At 46.8% G+C, this 26,348-nt stretch overlaps 2 protein-coding genes across 2 annotated transcripts; both read right to left on the bottom strand.

The window, feature by feature from the left end:
- Window positions 1-951: 951 nt before the first annotated feature.
- On the bottom strand, window positions 952-4,398 carry PtA15_11A412 (uncharacterized protein; the record flags this gene model as incomplete). Its single annotated transcript, XM_053161318.1, has 14 exons — window positions 952-1,321; window positions 1,422-1,600; window positions 1,697-1,873; window positions 1,965-2,156; window positions 2,233-2,398; window positions 2,461-2,674; window positions 2,818-2,896; window positions 2,989-3,258; window positions 3,333-3,578; window positions 3,688-3,702; window positions 3,834-3,848; window positions 3,963-4,076; window positions 4,184-4,281; window positions 4,359-4,398. 14 exons carry the CDS (start codon window positions 4,396-4,398, stop codon window positions 952-954), a joined length of 2,175 nt encoding a protein of 724 aa, XP_053025276.1.
- Window positions 4,399-18,573: 14,175 nt separating this feature from the next.
- PtA15_11A411 (uncharacterized protein) lies at window positions 18,574-24,713 on the bottom strand (the record flags this gene model as incomplete). The annotated part of the gene is made up of 18 exons (XM_053161317.1): window positions 18,574-19,845; window positions 19,907-20,082; window positions 20,146-20,263; window positions 20,347-20,525; window positions 20,603-20,624; window positions 20,716-21,415; window positions 21,483-21,535; window positions 21,599-22,450; window positions 22,530-22,722; window positions 22,794-22,956; window positions 23,050-23,227; window positions 23,306-23,470; window positions 23,538-23,709; window positions 23,802-23,885; window positions 23,961-24,259; window positions 24,366-24,412; window positions 24,502-24,574; window positions 24,663-24,713. The coding sequence occupies 18 exons, from the start codon at window positions 24,711-24,713 to the stop codon at window positions 18,574-18,576; spliced, it is 4,797 nt and encodes a 1,598-aa protein (XP_053025275.1).
- Window positions 24,714-26,348: the final 1,635 nt, after the last annotated feature.

Genomic DNA, 26,348 nt, shown 5'->3' with positions numbered 1-26,348 from the left:
GCAGAAATCAAAACAATTTTTTTTCCATTACAAAACCCAGAGCCTTATCAGACATCTTGAGGTGTTTACTATGGCGGAGTACATGAATAATGCGGGATTTTTCTCCAAGAACAAACTGGGTTTTTGAAAGATACCAGGTGCAACCCTCAAGCGCCAAACCTGTTGCAAGGTGACGTTCTCCCGGACCCAAGTGACAAAACCCTACACCCACTGCGTGAGGGCCCGTCTGCACTGAGGTTGGACATGTGGAGCCAACTTGAGCTCGAGAGCTACTCTGTATTCTGTGCCTGCGCTTCTGTCCTTGACCTCCCTGCCAAATTGGCTTTCGCTATAAAGCTGTCACATGGTGCTCTGCCTGAGATCTGGCAAGGTGAGCTGAGGGCTAAAGTTAACACAGGCTCGCTTTGGCTGGCGGCGAAGCCCCTCCCGCAGGGAGGCACTGGTGCACAAAGTCAAAATGTTGGCTGAGAAAGAAATCACAAATGGTTGGAGGGAAAAGATTAAGCCTACTACATCCTATGTATCCAATCCTTGCCATGAGGTTGACCCAGGCGTGTTATACATGTCAATGATTCTACAAACCTTGAGAGCCCTGACAGGCCTTGTGATTATTTGGCGGTTTGACTAGAGTAACAACTCGAGTCATCTTCACATCACTGACAACAGGCACTTGTTTCTGTGAACTGCGGTTCTTCATCGAGAGGACACCAAAGAGTCTGGATTTTGTTTTGGATGTTTGGTTGTATTGACCAGAAACTTTTCGTATGTACACAGTTATGTTTCTGGAGCGAAGCAGCAACAAAATTAATAGTAAACCAGAAGGAGAAGAAAACAAAAGAGCTACCAGGTCAAGTCGAATACATTTCTATCATGATCATAATTTAAGAGAGAAACATGCAAAAAAGTGTAAGATTTCTTATTCTCTTGGGGTGAATTTGTTCGAGTGAAGTTTTATAAAAGTCCAAAAGGATCGTCGTTGTTAGAGTTATTGAAGCCAGTATGAGAAGAAGGAGCGGAAGAGGGTGGAAGATGGGAGCCGACTTGAGCAAAGCTGTTGGGGGGATTCTGAGAGGCGGAGGAAAGAGTCATGGAGGAGTCAAACAGGCCCAGCAAATCGTCCAAGGGATTCATCGCACTGGTCACGTTGGTCGAAGTGGATGCTAGGCCTCCTCCAGTCAACGAGCCCAATCCATTCGTCGATTTCGAGAGCATCGCCGGCTCGCCATCCACCGGATCATCGTCGAAGTCGAGCAAATTTTCCGCGTTTTGGCCTTGGACTACCGTCGCTATCGCTCGTTCTCGTGAGAAATCTTCTTCCCGTCTATCATCCAAACAAATACATTTAAAAAAAACATGAACCAATTGTTCGTCAATCGGCCTGGGCTTCTCGAAAGAATGAATGTAGAGAAATAGGACGAAACTCGTTGGCTTTTCTCTGTACTTCATCGGCACCTAATCTACCTCTTCCAATAAAAGTCTCGGCAGGCTTATGGAAAACGGAGGCCAAAGTCGAGATCTCATCGATCAATTCCTCCAATAGAGCCGGCGAGACTAATGAAGATTGGAGTGAAATCATCGGCCTTGCTTTCAAGACTACCCTCTATCTCCCCGAGGCAACAAAAAAGTAAACAACAGTCAATCATTGTATTGAGGCTCGATGCGCGAGTGGACGGGAGGTGCATGGAAACAAACTGACTTTTGTTGCTTCAGGATCAGTCGATAATAGTCTCCAGTAAATGTATGCTCGGTCTCTTATGTCGGGACTGTCGCTCGATTTGGTGGCCAATGACAAGACTTTCTGGACCAGACTTTGCGCGCCTTCTGGTTTCTTCAGGAACAACTTGACGATCGCTGTGAGGGTTTGTAATTGAACCTTTTTGATCAAGCAAGGGAAAAAAAGTCAGACGGCTTCAAGATCGTTGAACCCCAACCAAGCAGAAGCCTTTTTTTTTTGGAGACGCAACTGGAAATGGATCGTCGACAAATGTATCCAGAAAGGTAGCCAAGATTTCGTCTGCATTGTCGATTTTCTCAGCGTAGTCTCCCAAAATCCAAATCAAAGAGGCTTTGCTTTCAGGTTCATCAAGGTCATCCAAGTTCGCGCACAGTGTGGGAATGATGCCTTCATACCGTGAAGGGTATTTGCGAAAGATATCCTGCCAATTTCCCGATGATCAGTCAGTCAATAAATATCGGGCAGGCGGACAGACTGGAACTGGAAATGGGGCATACTTTGATGACGATGATGGCTTCTTGGACTACGTAGGTCACTCGAGTCGAGATCAGATCGAGTAAAACATTCACGCACCGCTCCGCAGCGTCATCGATCTTGATGGCACACTGTCCGATTGCCCGCACAGCTTTCCGGACAAACTCTACATCGACTTCTGAAGCATATCTAACCGGCCGAGGAGAATTAATCTTGGCCAGATGTCACTTCAACCAATCAAAGGTACCCACTCTTTCAGTTCACTCAATAGTGTATCGACCGTCTTCTCTGTTACCAGTTTGACCATGATATCCAGCTTTTCAACCTTCACATAAGCTGGATCGTTGTATTTACAGAAGAATACTCTCATTTCATTTTGAAGTATGTCTGGTTTCCTTTGTAAAATGAGGTTGATATTTCTTAGTGCTACCCATTGGACTTCGGGTGCGGATGAAACTAAGGTAACTGTAGTAATTTGGAGAACAAGAAGAAAACAAAACAAGCCCAGTCAGTTCCTTATCATCTCAAAACAATTACCATCCAGTGCGGTGATACTTAAAATAATCAGGAAGGTGATGCATCCCAATCGGAAAGCAGGATGGATATACCTAAGGGAGGTGCCATTTTCCTCATGATCTGTTTGACAAATTCTTCCCTTCGGACTTCCCTAAAGTGGATCATGATGACCTAATAATAGAGAACAGTCCGTAATGGGAGATGAGTCATTGGACTAAAAGGTCAAATCAATCGGCTAGAAGAGATAGAGAGGAAAATGTCACCTTGATGGCAGCAAGGACGACGCTGGCGTTGGCGTGTTGGAATTGAGGGACCACTCTTTCGCAGATCTGCTCGGCGTCTTTAGCATCAGTGGCGCGGTATTTGGCAATTGCTCCCAAGAGTGCAATCCGACCCCACTCGGTACATTCGCCTAATGCGACCAACAGTTTTTGGATGACCGCTGAGTCGAGTATAAAGACACCCTCTGAAGGGTCGTTTGCGATCGCCGACTCGTGTATTTCCGTCAAGGCCGTCACAGCATTGGCTACCACCTGGGATTCGTATGGATTGATAGCAAAAGGCGATTAGAAAGAATTGGATATCGATTGATCAAATGAGGACTCACCATTGGATTGCTGTCGGCAACCATTTCTTTCAGCTGGCTTACAAATCCATTCTCCAGTGCCAGTGTTGGCTTCAAGTCGTACAGCTTTGCCACCCCGATCGCAGCTGTCTTGCGGACATACGGATTGTCATCTTGAAGGCATTTGCGGAGTGGGTCGCAAACGTAGTCGAGTATCTTCTCTGCTCTCAGGCAGCCCATCGTTCTGATCGACAACGCCCTGATCAATGGGTTGGGATCTTCGGTGTCCTGGGTGAATTAACCGATCGAAAGAAAAATTATTCGAATTGAGTTTATCCAGCTTGGGAAATGCATGAAGGGGATACAGAGAACGGTGAATAGATGGTGTAAAATTGACCTTGACGAACGTATTCTGAGTCGATCAAAACATAAATTTAACATCATTTTCAGCAAGTCAAACAAAGGTGGATTGTTAGGAGGTACGTGCGTTTTGTTACCGCTGCTTCGACCTTGAGGGGTGAATGAGTGTGCAAGATGACTTACGACGGCGAGGATAACCTGATCAATTCGAGCGAGTGAGAGTGATTGTTTTAAACGGAATCGTAAAAGGATTTCAGCTTAAGTGGAATGTTGTGTTTGGAAATCCGTAAATTCAGAGAGGTGGCGACAGACCAGATCAGGATGAGATTTAGCATAGTTCATGAGATAGAGGTAGACCAGTTTTTTCTGCTCGAGGTCGTCGCTTTGCATATTTTTCAGGACGTCAGGAAATAACCCGCTAACGTCCTACGAAATTTGGGGGATCGGCTGGTCAGTTCTGAAGTATTGTATAAAGTCCAATTGAGAGTATAGAGTTTGGAGCCAAGGGCAGCGGGATGCATTCTTCGACGTACTTTTCCGACTGTCATGTTAGCAATCACTCTCTTGATCGAATCTTTCCTTTGATCGGCATACTGCGAGTTGAGTCCGGCGCGAAGTTCATAGTTTTCGCCTAAGGGATGAGATGTGAATCAGTGCGAGAGTTATGTGGATGAGGTTGAAGCCGATGTTGAAGTGGAGCGAGCATGCCTTTCTTGGAAGCCGTAAAGAGTCTTGGCTTGGTGGCCATGACGTCGATATCTCCGGAAGTGGCGGTGGTGCTGGTGACACTAGTTCGTTCTCCTGATCAGACGTTCGGTGAATGTGACTTGGCCTGATTCGTGATCGCAGTTGGTGTTTAATCGGTTCGAGTCGTCCGTCGCTCGGTTTGTCAGTATCTTCCGATTTTCGTGGTGGTTTCTTGAAGAAGTTGCGATGGTCGAGTGCCTTGTTGACCGTTTGATTTACCACCCGGACTTCACCAAGTCGCCCATGACTTCCCCGATGGATAAAAATTATAAAATTCACCACATCCAAGTCTCCTCTGAGCCACTGGAGGACAGCTGGGCAATCATCACACTTCCTCTCCTACACGATCAATTCATGATCAAGTAAATAACGTCTTCTGTTATAAGAGTCTACAAGCATACGCATTCCCTCATCGATCACAATCGCCATTCCCGTCGCTCGTCTGATCCCGGCACCTCCAACGCCTTTGATCACTCCTCTTCCGAGTCTCTGGCTCCGTCCCACTCCCAGTGCGACACTAGCGCCCAAATCAGCACATTTCTAATCCAGGAGATCACATCAAGCTCCTGACACCATTGGGAAAGATGTAGACCAGATATTACCCTTTGGCTGAGAGGCCGCAACCGACGAACCCAATGCAGAACGATCCAATCACACCGCTGTTTTAACTTTCCGCTTTCCGCCACAAAAATAATCATACATAGCGGTGATTGAACGGAACCCTAAGCACCTGCTCCGCTTTCTTGTTCTGTTTGGAATCAAATTACTTAACAGCAAATTCTGTACACAGTGGGTTATGTATTGTTTTGGCACCACATTTTTCAATGCAGAAGCTCAGGTCACAGAATTCAAGTCATGAGATTGGCTAGAGGGGTGGAAAAGAAGTCCCCAAGAATGATTATGAGATAAAAAAAAAAACAGTAAAAATAAAAAAGGTTGTTAATAAAAGTACCGGCCGGTAATCTCACTAAACGTACCCGGTTTTTGTGTACCCCCTTTTCCGCGTACATACCCGGGTTTTTTCCACTCATTTTTACGCAACGCAAATGATATCAAAATTCATCTGAAATTATGAAAATGAATATCATGCAATCAGAATTTCAAAAAACTCAATTTTCAATTGAGTAATTAATGTACCCGGTTTTTTGCGTACCTAGGATTTTCAGGGAGTGCACGGCGGGCTTAGTAGGAAAATTCTTGCTAGCTGAATTAATTTATTGTTACATTTTCAAACAGTCTAAAACTTTCAGGGATCTTTAAACTCTGTATTTTCTCTCTGCCATGAAATTTTGAGCCATGGTGTGGCATAAAAAGATGAGATATAAGGGGTGTGCGGCAGTCTTAGTAGGAAAAATCTGTCTAATTGGATAGTTTTTTTGTTACATTTCACAGAAGTCTGAAAACTTAAATGAACTTTCACATATGCAAATTATACGTACCCTGAAATTTTTAGCAATGTTATGGCTTCAGAACCTGAGATTTAAGGGATGTGCAGTAGTCATAATACCTACTAATGCACAACCCATAGAACTCATGTTCTGATGCCAAAAAATTGTCCACTGTACCTAAATTTTCCCCCCAACATGGCCTCATCAATGTACAGGCGGCCCAGACATATGAAACATGGCAAACAGGATCTGGGCAGCTTTGGTTGGGAATGAGGGGCCATTGAGGTTGATGTAGATCACAACCTGGCAAGCAAACATAGAGCCTTTGCTCTGTGTTTGCCATCATATTTTTCATTTGGGCAACATTTGGAGGGCGGGTTAGGGTTGGGGCTTTCTCCACCTCTACCAAGGTGGCTTTGGCTGCCTCTTTTTGGTACTGCTACTCCTTCAGTGTCCACATTAGTTTTGCAAGTTAATGGCTGATCTGGGCTGCCTCATTGGTGTCCATCAGGAGTGTGAGGGTCTTGGAGTAGGGATAATCAAGGTTTTGGAGTTGGAGAGGTTTGGGTTCTGTTGTCCTGTTGTTTTCTGGGGTTTGGAGGGGGGTTCAGTTTGATATCCTGGTTGTGGACAGGGCATAGCACATTGAATCAAATTGATTCTAGTATTTTTATTTGAATTTGATTTGAGTTGAATAATGCCTGGGCAAATTTAAGCTTGAATATTCAAAAAATTTTGAATAATGGCTTAAAGGGGTGCGTAGAGGGACAATGAAAGCTTCTCTCAAAGGCCCCAGATTAGTTTGCACAGGCCCTCTACCAGCCCTTCTGGTGCAACACAAAAATAAATCTGCCTCTGGCACTTTGAAAAGTGCATCCGCCACTGCAAAAAGTGCGTCTGGCACTATGAAAAGTGCGTCCGCCACTATGAAAAGTGAGTCCGCCACTATCAAAAGTGAGTCCGCCACTATCAAAAGTGAGTCCGCCACTATCAAAAATGCTTCCAGCACTATGGAAAGTGCGTCCGGCACTAAGAAAAGCACGTCTGGCACTATGAAAAGTGTGTCTGCCACTATGAAAAGTGCATCCGGCACTCTGAATGGTGCGTCTGCCATTATGAGATATGCCCCCGGCAATATTCTAAGCGCCTTTGGAACCATGATATTTTTGACAGATGACCCCCTCAAAATTATACGGCCCAGAAATTGGCCAAAATAAATCAAAAACACAAAAAATGTAATTTTTAGGTGTTTTTAATGCATTTTGGGAGTTTTTCCATTGAATATCTCCAAATAATTGAATATTCAACAAATCAGTATTTGAGGGGCCCAAAAAACATGTCAAATAACACCGTGCTATGCCCTGTTTGTGGATCAGAGAGGTCAACGGAAAGGTTGGGTGTGGAGTGGGATTCACAAGGGAGTTGGGATGTTCAGGCCTTTGGAGGTTCAGCAATTTGTTTTCTGGTGTTCTTCTTGATACCTAGTCAGTTAGAAAGGGTGTGGACCCAAGGAGAACTCATGCAAGCGGCCAAGCCAGTGGAAAATCTGAAGAATTGCAGTGATCTACTTGCCATTCCCAAAGGCAGCGGCCAAGCATTGGCAGATGCAGAGAAAAAGGTCAGAGGGCAAGCTTTTTACTGCTGCATTTTTTAACATCTCCCAGGGACAGAATGCAGAGCAAAAAGAGGAGGATTTTCTTCTTATAATCTTAATTATCAATTAGTCAAAACAGAAAAGGGGGAGGTAAAGTAATGTCATGAGCAGAGTGGGGACTTTCCCATGTATCCTATGACATACATGTCATACTACATAGCCCACCCACTCATAGTTTGAGAGCTGGAGATCCAGACAGCTTCCTCATCCTTCAATCTACAAACTGACACCATAGGATTTTTCTCGGCACTTGCGTACAAGTGCCACCTCTGAACTCAGTTATAGATTTTGTTGGATCTCAGTTAGATACTGGTTTGAAGGCAAGGTTCATGTCTACCAAAACATATTCTGATATTAACTTGAACAACACTTATTGTATAATGTATGTGTAAAATGTATGCCATACCTATCCTGGAAACAACGGTGGGCGGCTACGCTACACTACGCTACAGGGCCACTTAGCGTTAGCGTAGCGGCAAAAAGCGCCCGCCCATTTTGAGTAGCGTTAGCGCGCTGTTAGCGCCGCTACGCTGCGCTACGTTTCAGCGGCCCTAACAGGGCGCCAATTGTTTGTTAGTGTTAGCGCGCCGCTACAGTCACTACACAGCGCTTTTAGCGGAAAAAAAGGCCTTTTTTTCAGCTAAAAGCACTGTGGTGCACCATAGCGCGCGCTCTTTTGCGCCCTGCGTGTGTAGCGTTAGCGCAATTGCGCGCATCTGCGCTAACGCTACGCTAACAGCTAAATTAGCTGCGCACCCTTTGCGCGTAGCGTTAGCGCAGGGAAGGCGCAATCTGCTAACGCTACGCTAAAATTTGGCGGAATTCCGCTACGCTACGCCACGCTAAAGCTACAGTTAGGGTAGCTGGCCCACCGTTGCTGGAAACAAGGACAATTTAATGATAAGGTTTACTTGATCCTCAATATTGACCAAAGTTCCTCATGTTTTGATGGTGATGATTTTTGACCTCTTTGTAAACACATACCCTGTTGGTTTCTCACAAACTATTTTTATATTGATTTTCAGGGTGCACACCAAAAATCTGCTAGTTTTTGTTAAATTGTTTCTATTACACATGGTTCAAACTTATGATGGAGTCACCAGGGGAGATATGTTCCCACTCCCCAGGGAGTGCCAGAGCTGAATTTGATGTGAGTTTTGGTTGGATGTGAGCCTGATGTGCATCAGTAACTCATCCACAAATTAATTAAAGTGGATGCAGAAGGGAGTCAAAAGTCAGTCAGAATTGATTTGGGAGTCAACACAATGTTGTGTAGAATTCTTTTGTTTTCTAGGTACAACTAGAGGAAAAAATATGATGAAATGATATTTCACCCAAGTCCAACTCATCAATTGCTCCTGTTTAATGATGTCAAATGATAGGAAAGCAAAATTGCCATTCTTGAATGTAATTCCTGTAAAAAAAATGAGTTTCTTGTAATTCACATTACATGCCCTCATATAAAAAATTAAAGTAAAAGTCAACTTGGTATTATTGGGTTTAGAATTTTGGAATGTGGTTATGTTGCAGTAAAATTAGTGAAACTCATTTTCTTGGAAATGCTGTAATTAATTTGAATTTCGTGAAAAAAATGGTGATAAACTATTGTAATTGGGGTGAAAGTCTGAGGTAAGTCAAGGTTGGATTGCAGTGCCACCCCAGTTTGGTCACATATCCTGGCCTCTTCACAAAAATGATTGTGTTTTTTTTTGTTTTTTTTTTGCTTTTCAAAATCCACATGTGCACTGTTGTAGTGTGGGGTGTGCAAACTCCACATTTGGAGTATTGAGGAGTCAAGAGGTGGGCGGGGAGGAGCAATGTATGGTCATGGGTTTTTCCCTTTCACACACAACAGATTAAGAGACAAATACTCTACTACGACGCTAGCCTGTTTTCATCGGCTTTTGGCACAATTCTACTCGGTTTATGGTAAAAACTCGTTGAGAACAACCGGAACTAGCGGGACCACTACCTCCACCAACACGAGCGAAGCGCCCGAAGCAAACAAAGGCATACAAGGCCCTCCTCAACCTTCCTCCATTACCTCCATCACCAGTCAAGGAGAAACCGACCCCTTTTGACGACGATCGCCCTCCATCTCCCTTTATTTCAGAAATCTCATACGTCTTTTCAAAAGTAATAACACGGCACATAGACGAAAGTGCATCATCATCGACCCCGTTCTTGACCGACCATCGAATAGTTAGGAATCCTTTTGGATTACCGTTTGCAATTGCCATTCCAACACCAGCATATCGGCCTAAAATCAACACACATCGGGAACTGTCTAGTCCGGAAACATCTCCATTACATTATCCGTCCAAAAAGTCACCGACAACCTCGGTTATCACCTTCAATCCAGAACAAACAAATACTTTCATGGCAAAACCTGCCGCAATCAAGATTTCTCCGAGGAACAAGTTTCTGCAACAACCCAGTGTTTACAAATCCAAAATCAAACAACTTTTGGCGGAGGGTTCAAACTTTAACAAGTGGAAACGGGATCTCTCCCGAGTGATATTATTGACACTTGGTCATGCGGCCTTCTTCGAAAATTGGGAAAACTTCAGGAAACTATTGGCTCAGGAAGAAACGTGCCTTTTATATCTCATACAAATCACGGTCCACGACGAGCTTTCGTCGCTTGTTGATAGACACACGAAGGGAACAGATGCGTTTGAAGCTGTGCAGTCCAATTTCCAGGGGACGATCTGCTTCAGACAAATGGAGCTCATCGACCGGTTGCTTGAATTCAAAATTACCGGACCGACAACTGACCCAGCCAATGTTCAAGGTTTGTTCAACAAAGTCTTTGATGTATTTGCGAGTCTCAAGAACGCACAAGCGGCCCTTCCTCCTTTGGTTGAAGGCCTCATTCTTCAAGCAATCGCCCCACCTCCATCTACAATGTCTCAATCGCAACTATTTCAAAATATCTCGCTTCAACTGGGGGATAAGAAGGATGTCACCGCTTGGGACATTCAGACGATCATTACACCGGCATACGGTGAAACCAATTGGTTCAACAGCAATCAACCCCAGAACGTGTCTGTCTTTCGTTCATTTTCACATCAACAACCAAATTGGAATCCCCCCAGGTTGCAACAACCTCCACAACATCAATCTGGCCGGTTTCAACATCCGCCAAATACAACGCCTTCTCAAACATCACACAGGCAACCTAATGTGGGAAAACCTGGCCACCCAACAGTCGACAACATTTTGGCCGCACTCAACAACATCAAAAAAGGAAATCAAGCCCCATCCAATCAATCACTCTTTGATGGGAAACCGTGTTCGTACTGTGGAGTACAAGGCCATTGGAGATCGTCTTGCCCAACACTCCGCAGTGATGCCAAGCTGCCCCTGCCAAACACTCCCTTATATGGTTGCCCCGCTTCCGGTTTCGCCCGCCAGGTTGCACCCCCAAACGGCCCTCCCACAGGACATGATCAGAATGCGGCAGTTCGCTCAGCTGTGGGTGCGGATGCGACGGGTGCCACCGGCGATGGCACTGTTTTGGATTCTGGGGCGACCCATCACGTGAGCGGATCTTTTCACTCGTTTCTCTCTTTGTCACTGATCGTTCCTCCAATGAAACTGAGATTGGCCTCGTCCGATGGCTCTATGTTGGCGAAACACAGTGGGTCCCTCAAGATGGTCAATGGGGATGGTACCCTCACGATACCGCAGGTCCTATACAGCCCGGAAATGACCGGAACGCTCCTTAGCCTTGGACAACTTATTCTTTCCGGTTTCGATCCTTTTTTCCTCCCGAATCATGACATTCTCCTAGTCTCCGGTTTTGCTTCTATTGTCGCCAAGTTCTTACATCGTTCCTGGGTCATAACACCTCATTCCTTTCAATTATTTTCCTCTACGGCCCGTGCAGTCTCCACTCAATCATCTTCCTTGTCAACATCTCCGGCTTAAAAATGGCACTGTTGATTGGGCCACGTGTCAGATGCAATAGTGAAGGATTTTCTCAGACGGTTTGTTCCGGCTTTTGATTTGAAGCAGTGGACACCATTTATATGCGAAACTTGTAAACAGACCAAGAGCAAAAGGTGTCGGCAATCCTTACCTGAAGTCATACCCCGTGACAACCGCCTTGACCTGCTAGTCACGGACATTATGGGGCCATTTGATCCTGACATATCCGGCAACCGTTTCCTACTCACGATACGTGATCACGCGACTACCTATTCATTTTTTTATCCTATGAAATCCCGGTCAGAAGTGCCTCACATTATCATTGCGTTGGTTAAGAAGATTGTGACACATTTTGGTGTGTCCCCAAAATTTATCCGATCCGACAATGCAAAAGAATACACTGTCAAGACGCTCTCTGACTACCTCGACTTGATTGGTTGTCAACTCATTTTCACCTCGCCGTACACACCAGAACAAAATGGAGAAGCTGAACGGCTCAACCAAACACTGGGGGACATAGCACAAACGACCTTGGATCACTCCAAACTTCCTTCAAAACTCTGGTCACATGCATACCGATGCGCGTGTTATCTAGTTAACAGAATATCCAATCAGAGATGCAAAACGACTCCTCTTGAACAATGGACCGGCCGTCAACCTTGTGCGGACTCCTTCTACCCGTTTGGCTCCAGGGCCAGTGTTCATATCCCAAAAGACCGGCGCCGGAAATTGGATCAGCGTGGATGGACAGGGTACCTCGTTGGTTATCAAGATGATGAGCGGGGGTGGTTCTTTTGGAACCCGATTACTCAGAAGATAATAAACTCTGAGTGTGCTACCTTTCTTGATTTTCAAGGAAAACCTATTTTTCCACGGCCAACATCTTTAGCTGACAATCCCATTGCCTGTAGAGTTCTAACGTTGGGCAAAGAACGAACAAAAGAGATCTGTGAAGAGCAAGACAACCAGATTGATCATCTTCAAGCAATCTCCGATGCCGAAATTCCCACAACCCTGAAGAATGCCTTGCGATCATCGGCGGGGGCAGATTGGAGGAAAGCTTGTCTTGCAGAATGGGACCAGCTTACCGACATAGACACATTCGAAATACTGGACAAAGGCCAGAAACACTCGATTGGCACGCGGTTTGTGTTTGACATAAAACGGAATGCCGACAACACAATCAACAAATTGAAAGCCCGATTTGTCGTGAGAGGATTTAAACAGCGTCTTGGGAAAGACGTTCAGTCGACTTTTGCTCCAACTGCATCGCTTTCGACCCTTCAGATCCTGCTTACTCTAGCAATAAGAAACAAATGGATTGTCAATTCTTTTGACATTACCGGGGCATTTGTACACAGCCCAATTGAAGAAACAATTTATGTTGATCCCCCGGTAGAGTTATTTCCGGAGTTGGACAGGAAGGTATTGCGACTGAAGAAAGCTCTGTACGGAACTCGACAAGCCAGCAGGTGCTGGTGGAAGCATTTCAAGGGTTTACTGCACGGTTGGGGTTTTGAATGCGATGAGGTTGAGGAGTGCTTGTACCGGTACAAGAAGGGAAACTCAATTATAATCGTCTGGATTCATGTGGATGACGGAATTGTTTTTGGCAACAATCAACACGACATTGAATTGCTCCGTCAAAACATGGACAAAAATCTCCGACTCAAATGGGATTCGCGGCCGGATAAACTCGTTGGAATCCGCCTAGAATATGAAGATGATGCAATTTTCCTCAGTCAACATGCCTTACTCGATCAGTTAGTGGACAAGTATAAGAAGGAGGTCAATGCAAACCTAATAGCGGTACATACTCCTTTGGCTGGCAATACACTAACGACGTCTTGGGGAGAACCGGTATCGGCGACGCTTTATCAGTCACTCATTGGGTCAATCAACTACCTAGCTCTGGGGACACGACCAGATCTCAGCTTCGCGGTGAACTATCTGGCAAGATTTAGCGCCAATCCAAACGACTCTCATTGGGCGGCATTGTCTCACTTGGTTCAATATATCAACACGACTAGGTCAAAGAGATTGAAACTTTGCGCCTCGGGTGATGAATTAACGACATGGGTAGATGCTAATTGGGGGGGAGAGTTCCAACGGTCGACATCGGGATTCATGATCACGTTTTGTGATGCTCCGGTAGCGTGGGGATCGCGGCGTCAGAAGACAGTAGCTACATCAACATGCGCGGCAGAATTCATTGCATTGGGACAATCAGTGGATTTTCTACTTTTTCTTTTACCGATCATCAAGTCACTTGACCTTCAGCCAAAACTCAACATCAAATGCGACAACAGAGCAGCAGTACTTATCTCGGACGACAACGCGTCTAAAGGGAGGATGAAAAGTCTGGAACGAAATTTTTTCTTTGTGAACGACGCAGTCAGGGAGCACCACATAGAACTCGTCTGGGTTTTGACTGAATCCAATATAGCCGATTTTTTAACAAAACCAGTGAAGGCAACAATCCATTACAACTCAATGAAGAAGATCTTTTTTTAATGGCCCTATTGTCTTTCTCTCCGATTTCTTTCTCAATCTACCTCTCCCGCCTATTGTTTTTACCTTAAACTCTTTTGAATTCTTTTATCCTCAAACTTCTGGTCTCTAATCTTCTTTTCCTTAAATTTTTTTTCTTTTCTTTCTTGTTTCTTATGAGATTGTATTTAGAGGTGTGGAGTTTGAGGGGGGGTGTTGTAGTGTGGGGTGTGCAAACTCCACATTTGGAGTATTGAGGAGTCAAGAGGTGGGCGGGGAGGAGCAATGTATGGTCATGGGTTTTTCCCTTTCACACACAACATGCACATGCAAGTGAACGTTTTTGCACTTTGCTAATAGTCACCCTAGTGTACGCGCGTACATTGAGGTGGAAATATCACAGGATAGGCCTTTCACAGCCACATGAAAAGTAAAAACTTTGTGTTGGGACACCAATTGTCCCCCTGATGTACGCGAGTACATGAGGGGGACAATATGACATACTGCGCCTTTCACATCACCATGAAAAGGACACACTGGTCATGGAGCCAAGAAAGGCATATATTTTGGATGAGTTCTGGATGAATTCCAGATGAGTTCTGGATTATTCCTTGGCAAGTTATGGTTTATTTCAGGATGATTTCCAACTGATTTCAAGCTGACTTCCAGTCTTGTTCATACCTATTCAATATTTCTTTACTAAAGGCCTCCAGCACAGTTATGGAAAAAAATTACAGTAAGGCACTCCCTGGGGAGTGGGAACATATCTCCCCTGGTGAGTGTAGTGAGAATCTGGGAGGTCTGATTTTGCCCTGGTACTATGGTTTGACTTTGGCATGCATTGGCTGAGGGTCCCACTGTCACACAAACATATAATGCGTGCAGGCTTGTGTGACAACTTGTGTCACACAAACGTATGCGCGCACATTTGTGTGACACATTTTCCATCACAAAACAATATTGCACCACATGACAAATTTTACTTGAATTTCATACATCTGTACATAAATCTCTTTGAGGATATTTTCTGAAGTCATTCACAAGCCCTGTGTAATCTGAGCCCCCCCTGGACTTGTCCCAGAATTTGAACTCCCTGGAGAAAAACTTCAGCAGCTGAAGAATATTTTACACAAATTTACACATGCATGGTGGTGTGTCACATTTTTCATCACTGAGCCAACTGACACCAAGCTGAGTGCGCATGCAGCACCACAGGCTTATTTGGACCCTTCACAAATTGTATGTAATTTTCAGCAATATGTATAAATATAATTTTAGGGAGATTTTATGAAGTCATGTCCAACTCCTAGTTAATATGAGGTTTTTTCCCATGTAATTTTCCCTGAGCTTCAGCTATGTTTTGAAAAACTTCAGCAACTGAAGAATGTGTCACACAAATGTACATGTGCGTGTTTTTGTGATATTAACATACATAAAGATTTTTGGAATTTATGATAAACAAATGATAAATCCAAATATATCATTCCCATGAAAAGCCCCTTTTTTCTGAGAAGTATTTGATATTGCTTTGCAAGGCAGTTTGAAATGTGTTCTCCAATAGTTCCAATAATACATAGAGTCAAGTTTGGGCTGGTTTTCAATCAAATTCAACCCTTTTTCAGCATTCCTTCAGCTCAATTGAGCATCATCTCAACATGAATTCATCATGACTTCAGCGTATTTTGAGGTTAATGTTCCAGGATATATCTAACAGGGTTCTTAAACAATATTGTGCAATGGCACTTGAACGCAAGTGCCAAGCAAACTCCCATGGTCTTAGGATCCAGAACCACAGTCCACTGTTCTTCTCTCCACAGACCAGACAATAACAAGGCTTTCATGTAGCCTAAATGGGCAGATTTAGAGGGAGGCACTAGACCTGGTTTGCAAGTGGAGAATCAATATCAATTAATTTTTACCAGCCACTGCCAGTGAGGTTTAGCCTTCCCAAGCATTTTAGCTGAAGAGAATTCCTTCAATAGCAAGAGCTTCAAAAGCGCAAGTTATCTGTGAAAATCTAGACTTTTTGGGTCTACATAGAATGGAAGACTTCCCTTGGGTTCTGTAGCCCCCTACAGAGCCGGATCTGCAGTATGGATGGCCTTGGGTACCTGGTATCTGTTGGCGGGTACCCACCAACGGATACCGGGTGCGGGTGCGGGTGTTTAGTTTGCTAGAAAAAGGGCAGGTACCTGGGTACTAGAGATGGCCATTTTTCACCCGCTGGCGGGTGCCCGCCACCTTCCAGGATGCAACTGTGTGCCCTGGCAGGTACCCAGGGCTGTTGTGGAGTGAATTCCTTGAGTTTTTACTAGGATTGAACATCCCACACCGCCATGGGTACCTGCAAGGGCACACAGTTGCCTTGTGAAAGGTAATGGGTACCCACCATCGGGTGCAAAATGGCCATCTCTACCGGGTACCCGCCTGTCTGACTGGTCTCGGGACCCAATCATTGGGTCTCGGGACCCAATCATTGTGTCTCAGGACCCAATCAATGGGTCTTCAGACCCAACCAATAGGTCTTGGGACCCTATCAATGGGTCCAAAGACCCATCAATTGGGTCCCCTGCAGGCCGCAGGTACTTGCCTCTTGCACCCAGGTACCCACCATTTGCACCCGGATACCCGCCCTGCGGGTGCAGGTGTACCCGTTTGGGTACCCGGTGTGGTGATTTATATAGGCGAGCATGGTAGAATGTCCACTCGGGGATAGCGCGGGCGGGAATGCACAGAGCGGCTCAGGCAGAGTGCATTCCAGTGACATAAGCACTGAGGATGATGTCAGGAAAGCGCACTAAGAAAGCTTACGTAAAGTCACGCCCGGACCAGAATGCACAGATTGCGGATTGCGGATTTTGGATCGGAGCGGAAAAGACAGGGCTGGACTGCGGCGGATTACACACGTGGACTGGTAGCAGCAGCGCGTCAGCGGGTGAGCCACAACAGCCAAAGCGGGTTCCACCAGCGGGTGGAACCGGGGTGGAGGCGGTGACAAGAGACCAACTGGCCGGGGCTAGACAGAGGATGGTGGGAGATCAAGCGTTGGAGAGGAGCAGAGTCTGGGAAAGTGACAAGCGGAATAGCGGGCGGAGCTGGAGGACTAGTGCGGGAAAGTGTCAGACGTGCGGGATCGGGTGGGAACGGCAATGTGCGTGGAGGGAAGGACGGGAAAATGGGGACTTGGCGGGGGATTTTCTCTCTTCTACCTTATCCTATTATCCTATCATTATCTAGGGATTGACTCATTACTGTACTTACATGGACGGACATACTAGAGTTAACGGTGGGCCAATACACTAACGTTATTTGTTAGTGTAGTGTATTTTAGCCAAAACTAGCTAACAATAACAACATTTTCTGTTATCTTGTTTTTTGTGTTGCTAACAATACAGGAACTTGCCCAGTAAATAGTTGTGGATAACAGCAATAACTGTTATTGTATCCTGTTAGTAGCAATAAAATGCCTGTTATTGTTGTTATTGCTGTTATTTCCTGTTATTGTTAGTATGGATACTTGTATCTGAGATAACAAATAACATGAATTTGGGTGTCAATAAAATGGCTACACTAACAGCTATTGTCCAATAACGTTAGTGTAGTGCAGTGGCCCATTGCTGCTAGAGTTATTAGGAGATTATTTGTGACCTAATCTTTACTTTCAAGAGTACTTGCGGATTCTGTGCTTACGGAGAGCAGAGCTTTATTCACTTGCGGATTATTACGCTATAGATCAGGCTCAGAGAGGAGCGCTGAAGGCTAGCGGATAGTAGCAGTGCGGAGCCGAGTTACCAACAATCACACAGCCCGGACACTAATATTCTTGAAGGAGGCGGTCAGCGGACATTCCACCAACTAACCAGCTTTCATTCTCACACCGGGTACAAAGTGCCATCCCTAATCTGCAGCCTGTCATGCAGATATTTGCAGCGCAATCTAGTCCCAGAGGCCACAGATCTGACCCCGTAGCCGCCTACAGACCCCAAGGGAAGTCTTCCAGTGACATCTGCACGGGTCTTAAAGTGGATAGCAAGTCATCCATCAAGCCCAAAAGGCAACCAGACCCCATAAAAGCTATTGTGAACCCGCCCGATTTAGGGGGTATCAGATATGAGAAATCCAAGATTAGAAACCAGTCAATTAGCCAAAAATGAAATTTGTCACCAGTGGATCCCAAAATGGGGTAGAAGGTAGACCAGCATGTTTTGACAATATGGTGGGTTTTTTTAAACCCGTCAATTACATAATGGTGGATTTGGTCATATTTGATACCCCCTAATATGTGTATTTAATTGGATGCTAATCAAATAAGACAAGATAGATGTGAAATGCATATCTGTTGCTTCTTTATAATCATCATTGTAGCCATCAAACAAGCAAGCATTATGGCAGAAGAAAAGGCACATTATATGTATCGAGATCTGTTAAATAAGTCTGAGAGAATAAACAAAACCCCAATGAACCAAAAATAAGTAATTAGAAAGAAGGGGGGAAGCGTGGATGGAGGTAGTGGGAAAGAGATTACGATAAGGATGATGAGTTAATAGTCGAGAAAAGATGGAGTTTCTCTAGTTTCGTTTCGTTCGGATTAGATTTTCATGGTAGTTTCGTTAAGATACACACACACACACAGGCACGGCCACAAAGGCGAGAAGACGAGGATACATGAATCAGGAGCAGAGAGCGGATCTGGAAAGGGGGTGGAGGGCTGTCAATGGTGGCGATGGAGGGAGAACCTGCCCGCGGCAGCGCCGGCGACCGATTTCTGGGACTTGGAGCCGAAGATGGAGGGCGGTTTAGCGGGAGAAGGGTTGGGATCATGGCTCAGGAAGGCATCGGAGGGGCCCGAGGGAGTCGTTGGGGGCTGGGGGATGTTGTGGTCGTCGGAGGGCTTGTGGTGGTGGCCGAAGAGGCCGCCGAAGGGGTGGTTTCCGGCACTGATGGACCGGCGCGAATGGGCGTAGATCTCTTTACTGACGTTGGTCGAAGAGCCGGCGTCGATGATCGAGAGCTTCAGGCGCAGATGGGCCGCACCCACGCCCGCTTCCCCGCCGCTCGACGAGGACGAGTCGTCGATCGCCTGGTCGATCTCCGCCTCGAACCGGCCTTGGATCGGGTCCACCGTCTCCCACAGCTTCAGTCGCAGACTGCCCATCTCCCGGTCCTTACCCAACTTCCGCTTCTCAAAAACCACAAACTCCAGCTCGCTTTCCACCCCAAGCTTGGCATCTAATGTGCAGATCTCCTTCCACTCTAGGCCCGGCGTCGTCCCCGTAGGCCGGGTCACCTTGGTATCGTAGACCGCTTTCGCGTTCCTTTTCACATGCACGTATGTTTTCCCTCCCGAATTCTCCAAGCCGACCAAGCCGATGATCACAATGTTGAGCTTGTAGTCCTCTGTCGCAAGGTTCACCTTGGAGGGCGATGGACTCGTGGCTTGGGCTGCTGCTGCTAGTTCGCCTGACGCGACCCTCGATTGGGACCCATGGGCCGAGGTTGTCGGGGGGAGACCCAAATCTGAGTCAAGGATCGGCACTTTCGGCACGCCCTCATCGATCACACTTGTCCGTTTGTTTCCCATTCCTGTGGCTCGTCTGATCCCGGCATAGCCAAGTTTGCCGACCCCTCCAACGCCTTTGATGACCCCGCCTCCGACGGTCCCGACGCCTTTGGCGGCCCCCAGTCCGACACCTGCTCCAGCCGAAAGCACGGTCCCGCCTAGCCCCGTAGCTACTCGTCCAAACCCACCCGTAAAGGTCGAGGTCGCCTGTCGACTGCGGCTGATGAAGTGCGGCCTAAACGTCATCCGGATCTGGACTTGCCCCTTTTGCTTATCGCCTTGAGTTAGATTGGCGACGACCGTCGACTGGACCATCGGCTCCAGATTCGATAAATCAATTCGGGCTTGCCCAAGCTTATCACTCGCCCCAACTCTGTCCCAATCGTAAACATGAACGTAAAACTCGGCACCAGCTCTTGATGGCTATAGAGAGAGAGAGAGTCAGTGTCGGGAATTATTGTTAGATGGCGACAAACTACCGCACAATTTCAACCTCAAATCTTTCGGTCCATTTGGGGTTAAGAGTTTTCTTTTGCACGCTACTCTTGAAGACCTTAGCGCCATTCAAGAGAAACTGGGCATACGGATCCGAATAGCCGTTCCGATCCGCAGCCATCAAATCCTTAGCATGGTCCAGCATCACAGTTAAGAGTCCCATATCTACCAATTCAAGATTGCTATTAGATTATCAAATTGCTAAATATTTCTGAAAGGATGACTGACTGTTGATGCTTTCTCGAGGCTCTAGGGTGATCGGCACGGGTATGTAACGGCATTGGATGGAAATCGTGCTGCGATTACCGCCTTCCAGATCTTGCAAGACGAACTCATGAGGCCCGTCCTATTGAACAAAGTAAACCATGAGCAGAAATAAGAAAAAAAACTCAATCAAAAAAGGATATCGGAATGAGCAAGGGGACGAACCAAGCAATCGTTCAGGAAGTCCTTGAGATCACTGGTGTATTCAGCATACACTTCCTCGCGAGTGTCTTTATCGGCCACATTGAGCTTCAGGATACACCGCGACCAATCCAGTTCTCGGATGAAACTTTCGCCGGTCTCGTCCCATCTAGGATTCGTGGATTTCGATGGCTCCGTCGAATCTGTGATGGGTTATACGATCCCATTAGTTTGATCTCAACCAGTCAATGCTTGGATAAGACCCTGGATGCAAGCTTACATGAAGGCCAATAACCGTCATCCTAATGAGCCCATCGACATCGACAAAAAATGAATCCGCGGACCATCAACGTTTTTCGCCTATAAGCATATCATAGAGGGGAGATGACGGACAAACAAGAACTCCAATCGGGCATTTTTCCTAGCAATGACGCCACCAATGATGTTGAAGACCAAGATCCCAGACTGGTAAGTAAGGAGTTCGTCTTTCGACAACTCGAGCAGGGGGGGAGACGGATTTTTGTCGTCGCGCAAGGGGCGATGCTGCGAAGCGAGGGAGTCGATGCTAAGTTTAGTCTGGCGATGGGAGCCGACAGGGTCCAATCTCTTTGATTTCGGACTTCCGTCGACAGAGGGGACGTCGTATCCGGTCTGGCGCGCAGCCCGGTCTTCAAGCATCTCGAGCGATTCCTTCGCCTTCAGACTCTTCCCATTCACCAGCGCACTTCCATCAGGGCTGACTAGGGTGATCGACTGGACATCCGACTCGGTCAGCGTCGAGACCTTGTCAGACTGTTGACCCGTCTTCATCTTGTCGACATCCGAAGGCGGCGTGTCGAAGCGGTTGAATTTAATCGGTTTACAAGCATGAAACTCGACCGTGAAATTCATCTTCCCTTTCACCAATGCTTTCTTCCCCTCTTGCTTCAAATACTCGGAATATTGGTGCTTTCCTGTAGATTGATAGACGTTCATTCCTTCCTCTTTGATTGATGTGACCAACTTGGTAGTCTCTAAATCTATATGTCCTAAAGATCGATCCTTGGTGAGATGCTGATAATCCATCACTTCTAATCGGAAAGAATCCTTGAGACTGAAAAGTTGCTCTCAGCGATCATCAGAAGCCAAATTTGAATTTTACTTAAAAAAATATCACAAACCTATGAAGGGGCACGTAAATGATCTCATCGAACACGGGATCCAGGTCGTTGTTCTAAGAAGACAGCCGCTTCAGGTCTTCGTGCCCAATTGTAGCTAGATCAAAGCCCAGACTTACATGGATTTGTGACCTGGCCAAGACGATTCCGGACCGCATGATGCGGACATAAGGGTCGCTTTTCCCGCCAGTCAAAGCCTCGACATTCTTGAGATCCTCGGCCCTATCAAAATGGAACCTGAGGACGCCGATGGGAGGGGTGTAAGCGCTAGCGCCATTGATTGCACCGGCCATCATGATCCCCTTCCAGACGGCCGAGATCCGGAGCTTGCCAGATTTAGCGCCGACGAGAGGGAACCAGTCGAGCTTTTGCTCGCCCGACGTGAGATCGAGCAGCTCGGTCAACTTGACGTTCACCGAGCCGATCTTGGGATCCTCTCCATGACGGTCATCAAACATGTTGATCGTGAAAACCGCATCGGGCTTGCTGGAGATCAGCACCTCAGTAAACGCTTCGTAAACGGGATTGTTGGTCCGTTTGATCACCGGGGTCTTGAGGATCTGCTTCCCGTTAAGGTAGATTTTCGCAAACGGTGACAAGTTGCTAGTCCCTGTACGCTTGTAGTCTAGTTCTTTAGCCTGATGCAACACCAGACGAGCAACACCTGCGGTTGTTTCTGGGACCGGTTCCGTCTCTCCATTTTCGAGTTGTTTGGGTACCAAACAGGGGTGGTATACCATGCTCAGCCGGATCTCTCCTCGTGGTTTGCCTTGGTGTATGATCGGGACTGTCAGACCTTCTTGTTCGGGCTCAGTCACAAGCGTTTGAAGGTCGATACTAGCAATCCCCAAAGATGTATCCTTCCTGACTTCGTTATAATCCATCACCTCCATCGTTAACAAGTCATTCAGTGAATGAATCAGCAGGAAATGTACACTTTTCCAATTTGGACTCTGTGTACTGTGTTTAATCTGTGGGTGAGAAGAAGCAAAGTTTAGTAATCAAGAAGGATAGTCGAAGGAGAAGCGAAGCAGTCCAAAGATGACCAACTTTGGTACGATCAAGATTCAGACGGGCCCCGATGGAGAAGGTGACGTAAGGGTCTGGTGTGCCCCCGCCAATCTTGACAGCTTTCAAGCCCTGAGCATTAGCGACGGTGATCTGCAGAACGCCGACCGCCGAGTCTACCAGTGCACCAGCCAACATTTGCTCAAGATTGAGGGTGAAAACGTTAGGGTCGTACCTGTAAGATTATCAGCCATCATGTCAGAAAGTGGAAGAAACTGGAGGCAGATTGATCGGGTATGGTCTGACATCATCGGGCCTAGGGTGGCGTGGACTTGAGATTCGATGAATCCAGAGAGACCGGGTATCATGTTCAAGTCAAATCCAATCGGCTTCAGAATAAAATCGAACTCGGGCTTCTCCAGGAAGGATAGATCGATCAATTGTAGATGTGGAAAGTTATTCATGAGCTCTGTGATTTCGAAGGTCGTATAGTTAGTTCAAAACTGGTGGCCCATGCAACAAAAAATAAGCGGGAAGGTGTAGGTGGTGCTTGAGAGCTTACTGATTCGAATTCTGATTGTCCCAGTGAACGAGATATTCTCGACGACTATGTCTTTAGCAGCCCCGATAACGCCTTTCCCGAAGCGGATAGTGAGCACGATTTTGGGATTGATCTTCCCGGCGGCCGCCTTGGCAGTCAGGTCAGAGATATCGTTCGGCGTGAAATCAAACTTCCAGTCCTGAGATATATAAGGAGGAAGAGAAAACAACAGTCAGGCCTTTTTTTTACAAAGGATCGAGGGGTGTTGGCCGCTGACCATGACCACCACGTCGTTCTCCGTCTCGGGATGGGAGCGGATGAAGTCGATGCGAGGCGCTTTGGATCCAAGGGTGAATGTGGACATGCGAATCGATTCCAGGAATGAGGGCGTTGACGCGACGAGGATCTGGTCGACTGAAGCAACGATGGTGGCCGATAGCACCTACAAGATGAAGATGGGCTAGGTGAGCGAGTTTGCTGATTGAGGGACGAGAGCCACTGGGACTTACAGGTTCGTATATCAACCAGAATCGGTTCAAGAAGTTGTTTAGCCAATCGACGGTCTCGTGGTCTTGATACAACCTCTGCTTGGCCAGCTCTCTCGAAATGTCACCGCGCACGTTCTTCCTTAGTCTGCGTATACTTGTTGTGTAGTATGTGGTACAGATGGCGAGGATGATACTTATAAAATAAAGAAGGAGAGAGCGACCCCGTGACGGTAAGCTAGTTTGTTTTTGTTTTTTGGCAGGGTTGAAGACGATTTGAATGCTCACATCAATGAAGACCATCCCCCTCCAAAGAGGGTGATGTAATGGGAAGCAGCGACGGCAAAGAAGATGACGGCGGCATTATGAAACCTAGGGAGGCATCACAAAGAAGGCTCTGATGAGGGGGGTGGTGAGGCAGGTTGATCCGGAGAGGGCAAGACGGACCATGTTCCGTAATAAACTTCGCTCAGGAAAGTTTCCAGCAGGTCTACATGTTTGGCCTCGTCGGGATCCGACTTGGACGGATCGGCAGACTCGATCTGGGCGGCCCAGCCGACCTTGTACCATTCAGGGATCTTGTTGGCCAGCGGCGATTCGACTAGTTGGCCTGGGATGGAGTCCAGGAGTTGGCTCAAGCTTTCCTGTCCTGCCTGGTCGAGCAGAGGCAGGTCTTCCTCTGGGTTCGTTCCATCTGTCAGAATTGCCGATGTGACTTCTTGGGTGAGCACTAGTGGCTTGTCGATCTTGAGTGGTGAGGTTTTGTTGTTGTCGGGGAGTGATGGGTGGATAGACCGATGTCAATTTATGCCGTCCAGCAGGCCTAGATATGTACTCTCTTGTGAGACTCACGTCAGTTTTGATGAGATCGAGGCTTGACTGAGGCCGAGAGCTGAGATCTGCAGACGGTTGGAGACATGTGGAAAAGTGGCAGGATGAGAGTCTGAAGATGGAGGGTGATGGGGGCGAGATGTAAGCAAGCACATACGTTTCTTGGGGAAGTCGGCTTGATTTGGATGATTGAGATTGTCAGGCTTCGTGGGGTCGGATAATATTGTAGACTATGTATCGACGGGCGTGGAAGAAGGCGAGCTGGTCAGTGGGGATGGTGCTTGAGACAGCGGGCGAGACGGAAGGGGGGCTGCAGACCTGGTTCCTCTGGTGGTGGGTGGTGGCATAGTCGACCTGCTTGACGGACATGGCTGGCGTGGAGTGGTTGGTGGTCAGGAAGGCGGCTGGCGCATCGTTCTTCTCCACTTCTTTATCGCCCCGCCAGCTGCCCAAAGAATAAGATGTCTTTCCTTTTCCTCTTGGCTGCTGAGCCGAGTGCATGTAGCCCCTCTCTATCCCAGGGGCCAGCTCTATGTATCACGCCAGCCATCCATATTTATTTATTTATTTACAGCTGTGCCTGTCTATCGGCGCCGAGAAAAAACTCAATTACCACTTCTGAAGCCTGATGAGTCGTCTCAACTTGTTCGAGCCATGCCCAATCCCTGATGATCAGCCTCCTTCTCTCGGATAAACACCTCTTCAAGCCAGTTCGTCCCATCGGAAACCGCCGAAACGACACCAGCAGACATGAAGTATTCGTTACGATCGAAGCTCTCCCTTCTGCACCAAGAGAAACTGAACCCCAACTCCTGCAGAGTGTACAATAAAAGGAAACAGATCTCGAGCAGACTGATGTGGCAGGCTTCCAAAAACGGCTGGGAAACTGCTGCCTGGCACTCCACGACGTGCTCTCTCCAAGCGCGGCCAATTCAATATGCAACCCCTTCGACCGCAGTGGAGCCGCCGCATACACCATACGGCATCGCCAAGGGTGGGCAACACTCCAGGCGGGGCATCATCATGACTGACGCGGAGGGAGAGAGATCCTTTTCTCTCCCGCAAAACCAGCATAGTAGGCAGCCCTCACTGCGTAAGCAAACTGCTCGGACTGCAAGGTTGAAACCATTCTCCATTCATCCACTCCAGGATTTAACCGCTCGGACAAGACTGCTCAGGCAGATTTTGCCCGACGAGTTCTGCACTCTTCTGGTTTCAGACGGCGGAACTCGTCGGACAAACGACTACACTGTTCGGACAAGCCGGCCCGACTCGAGAGTGTGCGCCGTTCCTCGAATTGAAGGTTGATGCCGCTTGGGTGGGCGTGTACTTACTGATTGCGTTCAGTAAATCAGCTGCCACCTTTGGCTGGAAATGGTCCTCAACATGGTGCTCCACATGTCCTTATCCAGCAAAAGCGTTGAAATGTTTGACCATTACACAAGCACTACATAATAGAAAGGTAAAAAAACAAAAATCCCTGCCACACTTGCAGGATCACCTGAACACTAAGCTGTGTGGAGTTGATAGGCTAATTCTGGCTTGCATAGGAGGAGGATAATAGAAATGGACGACTTCCCGTCGAGTCTGAGAGCCTCCCAGATCTCAATTTACACACCCAAATTCTTAATTTTTGACAAAAAGAGAAGTGTTTTCCCAACCCTACAATTTATTGATTTCATGTGCACTGGTTGATTTTTTGATAGGTGTTTTAATTTAGGATTTAGAGGGGCATCTAGAGCTCTCTAAATGACGACGGGAAGTCATCCAATAGCTACCATCAAGATCTGAGGGTCTCCCAGAAGTGATCTGGAGCCCCAAAAGCTAGATTTCCCTGCAAAAATCTAGACTTTTTGGGTCTATATCCACAACTGCAAGGGTCTCAGATGTGATGGGAAGTCATCCACTGCTTGGAATTTTATCCATGGTGAAAAAATTTGGAACTGATGTTGAAAGAGGTGCATCGAGCACAAGTCAAGACATCAAAATCTGATTCAAACTGAG

Source organism: Puccinia triticina, chromosome 11A (genome assembly GCF_026914185.1).
Source record: "Puccinia triticina chromosome 11A, complete sequence".
Lineage (NCBI taxonomy): Eukaryota > Fungi > Basidiomycota > Pucciniomycetes > Pucciniales > Pucciniaceae > Puccinia > Puccinia triticina.
This window is presented reverse-complemented; position numbering and strand designations above follow the sequence as displayed.